This window comes from Triticum urartu, chromosome 4 (genome assembly GCF_003073215.2).
Source record: "Triticum urartu cultivar G1812 chromosome 4, Tu2.1, whole genome shotgun sequence".
NCBI lineage: Eukaryota > Viridiplantae > Streptophyta > Magnoliopsida > Poales > Poaceae > Triticum > Triticum urartu.
The window spans coordinates 605882617-605894199 of record NC_053025.1 but is presented as its reverse complement, the minus strand read 5'-3'; the positions used below and the strand labels follow the sequence as shown (position 1 = coordinate 605894199).

Here is an 11583-nt window from a genome sequence, read left to right as displayed (position 1 = left end):
TGTACGTCTTCTTAATAAAGGTTTTGTGCTCTACCACCCAAGGATCGACCACGTCTATGTGTTGTAGCGCGACTAGGTTTGCTCTTGCAAAGTCGGCGAGTCGACCCTCGAAGTCGACATGCATTTCGCGGCGACCATCACGGTCACCCCATCTAGCGAGCCTGCCGAGGTGCCTGTTGACGGGCAGACCAACGGGGTTCTTGATGCCTAGATAATTCGTGCAGTAGGAGATGCACTCTTCGGTCAGAAAGCCCCTGGCTATGCTTCCCTCTGGACGTGACATGTTGCGAACGTATCCTTTGATGACACCATTCATCCTTTCGAACGGCATCATGCTGTGCAGGAACGTCGGCCCGAGTTGGATGATATCCTCCACTATATGGACCAGCAGATGCACCATAACGTTGAAGAATGCGGGCGGGAAGTACATCTCAAGCTCGCATAGTATCACCACGATCTCTTCCTGTAGCCTTCTGAGTTGCCTCACGCCAATCGACTTCCGAGAGATGACGTCGAAAAAGTTGCATAGGCCAAATAGTGTTTCACGGACGTGCGCGTCCATGATCCCACGGATTGCAACTGGAAGTATCTGCGTCATCAACACGTGACAGTCGTGAGACTTCATTCCGCTGAACTTCTGCTTCGCTGGGTCTAGGTATCTGCTTATCTTCCCCGCGTAACCGTAAGGAAGTTTTACTCCTAGGAGGCAGGTGAAAAACTGCTCGATCTCCTCCTGACTTAGAGTGAAGCACGCGGGAGGGTAGTCATTTCCGGTCTTCTTGCCTTTACGACGACTTTCTGTGTCCTTCGCCTCATCATCATCATCATCATCATCATCATCATCATCATCATCATCATATATAGCGTGAAGCTCCTGCCTGATGCCCATTGATTTCAAGTCTGCCCTTGCTTTCGGCCCATCTTTGGTCCTCTCTGGCATGTTGAGCAGGGTACCAAGCAGACTCTCGCACACGTTCTTCGTGATATGCATGACATCAAGGCTGTGAGGCACACGGTGGATCTTCCAGTACGGCAAGTCCCAGAAAACAGACCTCGTTTTCCATACCTTCAGCAGCGGCTCTGGCGCCTTTCGCTTCTTTCCCGGCTCTGGCGCCTTTTGCTTCTTTCCCGGCAGTGGGCAGTCTTTCCAATTTTTCAACAGCTTGTCTATTTCCTCGCCGCTCCTCGTACACGGGCGTTTTCGGGGTTCGGTTTCACCATCGAACAGATCCTTGCGTTTCCTCCACGGGTCATCGTCGCGAAGCCACCTTCGATGTCCCATGAACACGGTTTTCGAAGACTCGGGATCTCTATCTAGCCGGCGATACGTTGTGTCATCCATGCACCTTACGCATCCAGAAAATCCGTGGACTACCTACCCTGCGAGATATCCGTAACCGAGATAGTCGTGCACCGTCGTGAGCAGTGTGGCTCTCATAGGGAAATATTCTTTCTCTGTGGCGTCCCACGTATTGGCTGTCGTTTTCCACAGTGTGTCTAGCTCCTCCTTCAGCAGCCCCAGATACAGATTGATGTCGTTCCCTGGTAGTTTCGGCCCTTCAATTAGCATACTCATGTGAATGTACTTCCTCTTCATGCACAACCAGGGGGGAAGGTTGTACATCCACACAAACACAGGCCAGGTGCTATGTGTGCTTCTCTGGCTGCCAAACGGATTGACTCCATCGGTGCTCGCGCCCAGCACGATGTTCCTTGGATCCTTCCCAAATTCTGGGTATTCGAAGTTCAACGCTTGCCACTGGCTCGCATCCTTAGGGTGACTCAACATCTTGTCTTTTTTATCTATCTCCGGATCATTTGCGTCATCTTCTCGCTTCTTCTCCTCCCTATCCGCGTGCCAATGCAGGAGCTTTGCTACCTTAGGGTCCGCGAAATACCGCTGCAGACGAGGAGTAATCGGAAAGTACCACACCACTTTTCGAGGAGCTTTCTTCCTCTTCTTGTATCGAGTGACGCCGCACACCGGACATATGGTAGACTCCGCGTGCTCATCCCAATAAATGATGCAATTGTTCATGCACACATGGTATTTCACGTGCGGTAAATCTAGAGGACACACGATTTTCTTCGCCTCCTCCAAACTGGTCGGGCACTTGTTCCCCTTGGGAAGACGTTCGTGCCAGAATGACATGTTCTCGTCGAAGCATGCGTCGGTCATTTTGTGTTTTACCTTCATCTCCAGAGCCATGAGCGTTACTTTCAGGCGGGTATCCTCGGGCCTGCATCCTTCATACAATGGAGTAACTGCGTCTAACTCAAGTTGATCCATCTTGGCTTTCTCTCGGGCGGTAGCTCTTGCGTTATCCGTCTGCTTGAGAAGCAGCTCTTGAATATGAGGGTCCTGCAGCCAGCCCATCGATGGTCCAGCGTCGTCTGCTCCGCCGGCATCATCATCTTCATGATCATGCCCGTCGTCTGCTCCGGCATCTTCCTCATCATCATGTCCTGCATCTTCTACATGATGACCGTGTACAGCATCACCGTCATGATCATCTCCTGGGGATTCTTCGTCTTCTCGCCCGCCCGAGTCGCGGTGGTTGTCTTGCTGCCCTTCCTCATTTCTTGCCCGGCCCCCATGGACGACTTCATAGTCATCTTCATCACCTTGCCACCGATAGCCATCCATGAAACCACGCAAGAGCAGGTGGTCCCGCACCTGCCCGGAATCCGGGTCCGCAATAAGGCTCTTCAGCTTGCATCTTCGACACGGACATCTTATCTCCGTGTTGTTCTTTTGAAGCATCTCGGCCTTCGCGGACCTCAAAAACCTATTCACGATGCCTTCGGTCATCGTGCGGACCATGGTCGCCTGCGGGGTAGAGCAAAACGATATTTTAGAACCAAGAAAGAATTTGGCATGACTTTCCCTAAAAATAGGACCAAAAAGAATGCTTAATGCCAAAATTCTCGCCGAAACGGAAATGAATCAACATTCCGGCAAAATATTGGCAACTATCGCATTTCAAATACCGATACACCTCCAAACACAAACACATATGCAACACCACAAACATATGCAACACCACGAACATACATAGATCTAGCTAGGCCATAAAAAGTGCATGTGCACATTGTTGTAGGGAGAACAACATAAATATAGCTTCCCCCCTTACTTACCTATCAAAACAAGGTAATTTAACCACTTAAATTGAATGAATCTATGGTGGAAATGAGGTGAAAAAGAGGAGGCACCCGAGACAAGGAGGAGGTGGAGAGAATGAAGTAGGGAGAAAGTGAGTGTGGGTAGGAGAGGCTGTCCGAAATATCTTGTTGCTGCCCACTTACTAATGGCGCACCAACTCTAAATGCGCCATTAGTAACACCTTCTGGTGGTGCGCCATTAGTAGTTTTGCAAAAAAAAAACATACTAATGGCGCACTGTTCCACAGTGCGCATTACTAGTTTAAACTAGTAATGTCGCATGGTGGAACAGTGCGCCATTAGTAGTTTTGCAAAAAAAGGAATAAAAATATAATAAAAAACAACATTAGTGGCGCACTTTTCGACAGGTGCGCCATTACTAGTTACAACTAGTAATAGCGCACCGTGTCTGGATGCGCCATTAGTATGTTTGGACAGGCGCACTAGTTCAAATTTTTTTTGATACTAATGGCGCACCCTGGGCCAGGTGCGCCATTAGTAGTTTCAACTCTAATGGCGTATCAGAAGGTGGTGCGCCATTAGTATATACTAATGGCGCACCGCTTGTCTGGTGCGCCATTAGTGTCAATCCCATCTATAGCCCTTTTTCTAGTAGTGCCGCGCCAAGCATGAGGCAGTTGTGCGCGCTCCCCGATGCTGCACCCTCCTTACCGAACACGCCCTCCCCCTCGATGATGTACACAAAGGCATTCCAGCCCTCGGGGATTGGCTGGTGGAGCTGCGACCCTGGTTGCATTGTGAAGTCCATGTACATGGTCGGCGTCTGCGTGTAGACCGGCGACCGCACCCCGAATGCCTCCCCGGCGATGATCCGCACTGCCACACCGTCCTTCTCGACCTGGCTGATGTCCTTGCTCTCGAGCTCCTGGTACCGCGGCTCGATCCTGGCATCAATGAATAGGCATTTGCATAAGCAGAATTAGTGTGCGAGTGGTTGATCATTGTCATGTAAAGAAGTTGACTTCATATGCAAATAACCATTGTCATGATACATACATCTTATCTTTGGAGGCGAGGTTGATCCAGAGCTGCAGGCCCTTCTGCACGCCGTCGGCCGTCGGCATCTCCGAGTGCACGATGCCGCGCCCTGCAGTCATCCACTATTGAGAAACAGAGCATTCATATGCAATGTTAGTTCTCATGTAAAATAAAATGGTTCAGGTGTTTTGTCTGAAGAACTGGATGAGTAGATCAGACCTGTACATCTCCCGTCCTAATGGAGCCCTTGCGCCCCGAGAAGTCCCGGTGGGTGAATGCCCCCTGCATCGTCAGAAAAGCCAAAAGACAAGAAAGCATTTTAGCAAACACCTTGCGGGCAATATCAATAGAACATAACACGAGATGGAAGAAGAAGAAGATGCTTACATCGAGCATGTAGGTGACGGTCTCGAAGCCCCGGTGGGGGTCGTCGGGGAAGCCGGCGGGCTTGGAGACGGAGAACTCGTCCAGCAGGAGGAACGGGTCCAGGCTCCGGAGCTCGCAACTGAAGGAGGAAGAAGAGACAGACTGAGGTCAAGGACAGCTTCACATAATGAGAAATTCAGAATTCATCGCGATTGGTGTCTTACCCGCCGATGCTCCGGCGGACGGTGGCGCCGTCCCCCTCGGACTGGGACAAGGACAGCACCTTCTTCATCACCTTCATCGGATTCTCGAACGTCACGGGCGTGGAAGACGAAGACATGATCGCTAGTGGGAACAAGAAGACGACCGTCAAACCAAGAACCAAGAGGAGGAGGACTAGCAGAAGAAGCTGCTTGGTGTTGGTGCTACTTCTAGTTCTAGAGCTTGAACTTGTCTTCCTGGATGCCAGGGGAACACGATGGCTATTCTGCCTGGTGAGGCGCGCGAGCGCCGTATAAATAGGAGAAGAGGGGGAGGTGCTGCCTCAGCATCTTCGTCGCCATGACCTATGACTCTATGAGGCGCTGGATCATGGCGGATGCGGGGATGACCTCCTCCTTCCCCAGGCGGGCGTTGAGTTGAATAGGTGGAGCGTGCGGTCAGCGCAGCACGGATGCTTTCGTTTTCTTTTCTTTTGCGGCTGCGGCGGCTTGGGCTTCCGGACAAGGGGGGTGGTGCCCGACGACGTGCAGCCGTGGGGCGGTCGTCACCGACTAGGAAAATTTACCAGAGCTGGTATGTACTGGTGTTGCATCCATCGTTAGTCAGTTTCATCAAGATCTGTGCGGTTCCCTAGGTATAAGTTACTAATCTCAGCAGCAACTTTATACAATGGAAATACATGTGGCACCTTTGCATGCTATTGTCAGCTTTTGTCATGAGAGAGAGAAAATGTTAAGAGAAGGCCGGTTGCATGCAAGTTAAAATATTCTCTCTCTCTCCCCATCAAAAGAATTCCATTTAGTTTCATTGTGAAAATTTGGATGATAAATATCTTTTGAATGAAAACTCCAATTTTGAATAGTTTTATATATTTGAATTCATAGTGAGAAGGCCTTGAAAATAAGATCAATTGTGGATACATTTGAACTAGTTTCAATTGCGCTGATTTCAAAAAACATATTTCACTCAAAGTGAAAACAAATTTCACTCGTCTCCAAAAATCATTTCAGTCAATTCAAAATAACAATTCACTCATTTAAAATATACGAGCTCACTCATTTCAATTGATAGATTTCATGCATTTTTTAAAACATATTTCACCCATATCTTTAAGCTGATTCCCCTCCTTCCAAAAACTGACTTACTTGTTTCATATGATTCACTGCTTTAAAAACACACATGTTTAAAAACTGATTTCACACATTTTAAGGACATAATTTCACCCATTTAAAAATATAATTTCACTTAGAAACTAACTTCACTCGCTTCATTCATTTAAGAATATAATTTCACTCATTACAAAAACTTCTTTCAATCATTAAGAGATCGATTTTACTCGTTTTGCAAGAAAAAATATTTCAATCATTTGAAAATTTTGATTTCAATAATTTCAAAAACCTATTTCAATTATTTCTAAAAAGCATTCTCTTCATTAAACATATTTCACTCACCATAAAAAGTTACATAATAACCCAAATTTAGATTGTTTCAAATAACTAGTTTAAAAATTCTAAATAACAAGGTTCAGGTATTTAAAAAAAATCAGTAATTCACTAGTTTGAAAAAACACATTTCACTGATTTGGAAGACTGATTTCACTCAATTTTGGATACATTTGAACTAGTTTTAATTTCACTGATTTCAAAAAACGGATTTCACTCAATTCAAAACATATATTTCACTTATATAAAAAATGCTAATTTCAACTTATTTCACTCATTTTAGAAAATGGATTTCACTAATTTCAAAAGATTTCACTAATTTCAAAAATAGTTCTCAGTCATTTGACATTTCAATGATTTGTTATCTTTCCATTACATTCAAAATCCAATTTCACTCAGTTCCAAAATATGATTTCCCTAAAATTTTAATAAGTTGAGTGAAATAACTTTCACATGTCGACAAATATAAGTTTCACATTTTGTAAAATAACCAATTTGACATATTTTCACACATCGGAATAACATATTTTCACACTCAGTTCCACTCATTTTAGAAAACGGATCTCACTCATTTGAAAAAACATATTTCACTCAAATTTTAACTAGATTTCACTCATTTGAAACAACCAATTTTACTTATTTCAAATGATATCACTCATTTCAAAAAACATATTTCACTAATTTCAATGAAAAGTTACATTATAATTACACAAAAATATATCCAATTTCACTATGTTCCTAAAAATGATTTCCCTAAAATTCAAATAAGTATGAAATATGTTTCATAAGTTAAAAAACCATTTCATATATTTCACACAAACTGGTTTCAACAACTTAAGAAAACTATATTCAGAAAAGTGGTTTCAATTATTTTGAAAATTGAAATTTGAAATGAGTGAAATTAATATTTTGATATGATTGAAATAGTAAAAATTAAACTAGTTTAAATATATTCAAGATTGGTCTTATTCTAAAGATTTTATGTTCATGAGTTTGAATATGTGAAAAAAATATATCATAGAGCATTACTGTAAAAAAATTGGCCATCTAAATATGTAAACAAAAATAAAATCCATGGATTTGTTTGGGAGAGGGAGAGGGGAGAGACATTGCATGCATACGTACATCCCACTCCAAAAATTACTGGCATGGACACTATTTATCTGACATTGATTTGACTGTATACAAAACATTAACTGACACAAATACACTCTTATACATTGGATGTGGGCCACCACAGCACGAATCACGAGCAAAATGACCGGTCGATGCTTCACTGGTAGCTACCTGAATCGGTAAAAGAGACTTTGCGCGGTCGTCACTCACACCCCACGCAAATTTCGACAGCTATGCAGCAAATCTACCCACAAAAAACGTTGAAATTTGGTCCACCAACACAAACAACAGAGAAAAAGACATTTGCAACATATATGTATCAATTGATATAGACGGAAAAAAAATCTAAGACCAGGTCTCACAAGCCAGCAGGTGAGACCCATCTCGATGGATGCCACGTGGCGATGCCAATCCTGAAGCACGTAGACCCACTTTGCCCATTCCCAATTCCAAACACGCACGTATCCTACTAGAGGAACAGGCGCGCTTTGCCGCTCTCGATTATGGCTTCGTATGGCCTTTTACTTTGCAGTGGCAATGCCATCATTTCAAACTTTGCATATTTGAAACTGATATTGGCGTGAATGAATGCTCCAATGGCAGGTACAAACAATACACAATGGTTTAGGTGCAAACAATGGACATCTTCAACACTCAATTGATTACCAGTTCACACATAATTCCTCAAACAAATATAAAAAGACAGTCTCCCCCGTAGTGTTAAACTTTTTGTTAGGATACAAATTTGAAAGAAGACTGAAGGAAATATTATAGGTTGGATAATGAATATAAGTAAAGAGACGCATTGCACCTCAATCACCTTTCTATTAGTATATACGGATTAAGAACGGACCACAATATCACCAATCTTGGTTTGATGTTAGTATCATGATGTTAAGAATATGATGGGAAATTGCATGATCCGTGCTGACAAAATATAATTATATGAATACAGAAAACAACCTAGAGATCTTTTATGCGCCAAACAAAGATCCATGATGTTCATTTCAGTATTTCAAATCAAGGGACAAAAACAAATGAGCCAAGTAAGATAGACGTCGGCATAAATCACCATTTGAAACCTATTACTTAAGCATTAGAGTTTGTACCTCCTGGTGCCACCAAAAGACAACAAATGAGCCTGCGTGCTCTGAGACCAAATAGAGATCCAATAAATGGACCATAAAAAAATACCACTAATACAGAATGGATCTGAAGCATGGAAAGATTATTTCAAATCATAATCTAGAAAACTTGGAGCAAGCAAACTGCACATACTACATAACAGTATGCATATTCGGCACAAAAGCTCATACATATTGTTCTTGGATCTAAAAGTCCGGCTCTCATGACACGACCACCTCTAAACGGATACCTGATGCAGATTATGTTGGTGACAAGGATCATAGAAAGTCCACATCTGGATGCCTGATGACTTATGCAGGAGGAGCAGTGTCATGGCAATCAAGATTGCAGAAATGTGTTTCCACATCAACTACAGAAGCTGAGTACATAGTAGCAGTTGATGGTAGCAAGGAAGTTTTGTGGATGAAGAACTTCTTGCAAGAGCTCAGCATGAAGTAAGAGAAGTATGTTATGTTTTGTGAATGTCAAAATGCTATTCATCTTGCCAAGAATTCAAGCTATCACTCTCGAACCAAGCACAATGATGTGAGGTATCATTGGATTTGAGATGTTGTGAGTTCCAAGTTGCTCAAACTCGAGAAGGTCCATACCAATGACAATGGTTCAGATATGATGACCAAGATATTGCCAAATGAGAAGCTACAAGCATGTTACAAGGTAGCGGGCATGGCGGTGCCCCTCTCATGAGTCGGGGGGGTTGTTGGGATATCCTCCTCATGTGGGTTGTGAGGACATGACCATTTAAAGCTTTTCAAGCAACCCAAAGAGGTACAGAAGCCCATTACCCATTAGGGTTATTACCTAGGGTCATTTTGGACTTTGCATGTGAGTGGATGGGGATACTTTACCCTCCATCTAGCAGCCACCATCAAGGTTGAAGAAAAATCAGTTTATCTTCCAAGGGGGAAGAAGAGAGAAAACCAAGAGAGGAAGGGAAGAAGAGGAAGATTGAAGGAAGAAGCAAAGGGAGCTCCACCCCAAGGTTGTGATGGTCCAGATCCATTACCTTGTCTCCTGCAAGCTCCGGTTCCACCATCTTTTGTGAGATTGTTCCAATCCCTAGTTCTTGAGCCCAAATCTTGTTGAGTTCATCCAAGATTCAGAAATCTTGATGTACGAGATCCTCTAGTGCTATCTAGGGAAGAACTTGTTGTATCCCATATTTGATAATAGTGGAAGAGGATTTCAGTGGTTAGGCCTGTGGTTTCCCCCTCAAGTTGGGGGCGGGGGTCACGTAAAATCTGGTGTCTCTGTGTTGATGCTTGCTACTGAAAATTTGGGTTGAGAGAACATAGGACTTGCCCTAGCTGCTTGCTGAAATCAGCTAGTACTTGTCCTGCTTGGCTGCTGGTTGCACCTAGAAGATGTCCTAGGTTTAGACTAAACCTAGTATTTCCATATATGTTTGATGCATATGTCTCCTTCCGTGTTGAGCAACGATCCTCGAGTTAGTACATGATGTGGTGCTGAGATTACCTTGTTTTCGCTGCAGTATTCAGTTAACCATAAGCGCATTTGTAAGATGATTCCCATCAGAGGGCTATCATAGCCTTGGTTGCTTAGAAGGTTACTAATCCCAGTTACTTGATTGTTACTGGAAGTGTTGCTCACAATCGCTTTGGAATAAAGCGCTACTACAAGTGGTATTATAAAACTTGATTCTTCCAATTACTCACTATGGAAAGCCCATGATGGAAGACATCCTTTATTGCAAGTATTTGTATGAGCCAATTGTGAAAGACAAGATACCCACCGGTGTCATGGAGGAAGAATGGAGAGTGTTGCACAGAAAGGAAGTAGGTATGATTCGGTTGTACATCAACCGCATTATATCCCACCATGTTGAAAATGACACAAATGCGTATGAGATGTGGCAGAAGTTGGAGTCTATGTATGCGAGGAAGACATCAATGAACAAGGCATCGGTGATCAAAAGACTTGCAAAGCTTGAGTACCGAGATGGCACAAGTGTGATTGAGCACTTGAATGTCTTCCAATGCAATATAAATTAATTTTCATCCATGAGGTCAACTTTGAGGATGAGCTGCAAGCATTATTGCTGCTGAGTTCCATGCCTGACAGTTGGAACACACTTGTTGTGTCACTTAGCAATTCAACTCCAAATGGGAAGCTGACTTTGGAGATGGTGAAGAATAGCATGCTGAATGAAGAAGCCAGAAAGAATGAAAAGGGTGATGTCTCTTATTTTTATGCATATGTGGCTAAAACCCATGGGAAGAATTAGAATCGTGGACATGGTCACACGAGATTTCAGCAAGGTAGAAGTAAATCTAGGGGAGATCAAAATCAAACAGAGAAAATATGTTACTTGCTTTCATTGTGGAAACCCGGGACACATAAAGAGCAAGTGCAGGAAGTACAAAAGAGAGCTTGCAGAGGGGAAACTTGCGAAGAAAATCAAGAAAATGGCTGAGAGAAGTTCAACCATGACTGCAACAGATGAGGACTATCTAGTCATTGAAGATGAAGAATACTATAGTGTTGTTCGTGATGATGCCATGAGTTGGGTTGTGGATTTATGACCCACAAGTATAGGGGATCAATTGTTGCTCTTTTTGATAAGTAAGAGTGTCGAACCCAACGAGGAGCAGAAGGAAATGACAAGTAGTTTCCGTAAGGTATTGTCTACAAGTGCTGAAATTGTAAGTATCGAGTAGTTTGATAGCAAGATAATTTGTAAGGAGCAAGTAACAATAATAGTAACAAAAGTGCGGCAAGGTAGCCCAATCCTTTTGAGGCAAAGGACAGGCCAAAACGTTCTCTTATGATAAGCAAAGCGTTCTTGAGGGTACACGGGAATTTCATATAGTCACTTTCATCATGTTGGTTTGATTTGTGTTCACTACTTTGATAATTTGATATGTGGGTGGACCGGTGCTTAGGTGCTGTTCTTACTTGAACAAACCTCCTACTTATGATTAACCCTCTCGCAAGCATCCACAACTACGAGAAAAGTATTTAGAATAAATTCTAACCATAGCATTAAACTTTTGGATCCAATCGCTCCCTTACGGAATAGCGCATAAACTAAGGTTTAAGCTTCTGTCACTCTCGCAACCCACCATCTAATTGCTACTCCACAATGCATTCTCTTATGCCCAAATATGGT

The 11583-nt window shown here is 43.4% G+C and overlaps 1 protein-coding gene across 3 annotated transcripts in view; it reads right to left on the bottom strand.

The window, feature by feature from the left end:
* Positions 1 to 5196, bottom strand: part of LOC125553130 (pirin-like protein) — a 45624-nt gene extending 40428 nt beyond the window's left edge. Inside the window, exons 1-5 of one of the 3 annotated variants that reach the window (XM_048716916.1) lie at positions 4752 to 5193; positions 4549 to 4666; positions 4381 to 4443; positions 4180 to 4283; positions 3731 to 4067 (exon numbers count right to left, since the gene is read on the bottom strand). In XM_048716916.1, the coding sequence (XP_048572873.1) occupies positions 3758 to 4067; positions 4180 to 4283; positions 4381 to 4443; positions 4549 to 4666; positions 4752 to 4867 (711 nt within the window). In that variant the 5' untranslated portion in view covers positions 4868 to 5193 and the 3' untranslated portion in view covers positions 3731 to 3757. Of the gene's footprint in view, positions 1 to 3730; positions 4068 to 4179; positions 4284 to 4380; positions 4667 to 4751 lie in introns of those variants that run through there. The other 2 variants (XM_048716915.1, XM_048716917.1) reach the window with 2 other exon arrangements.
* Between the last annotated feature and the right edge of the window lie 6387 nt (positions 5197 to 11583).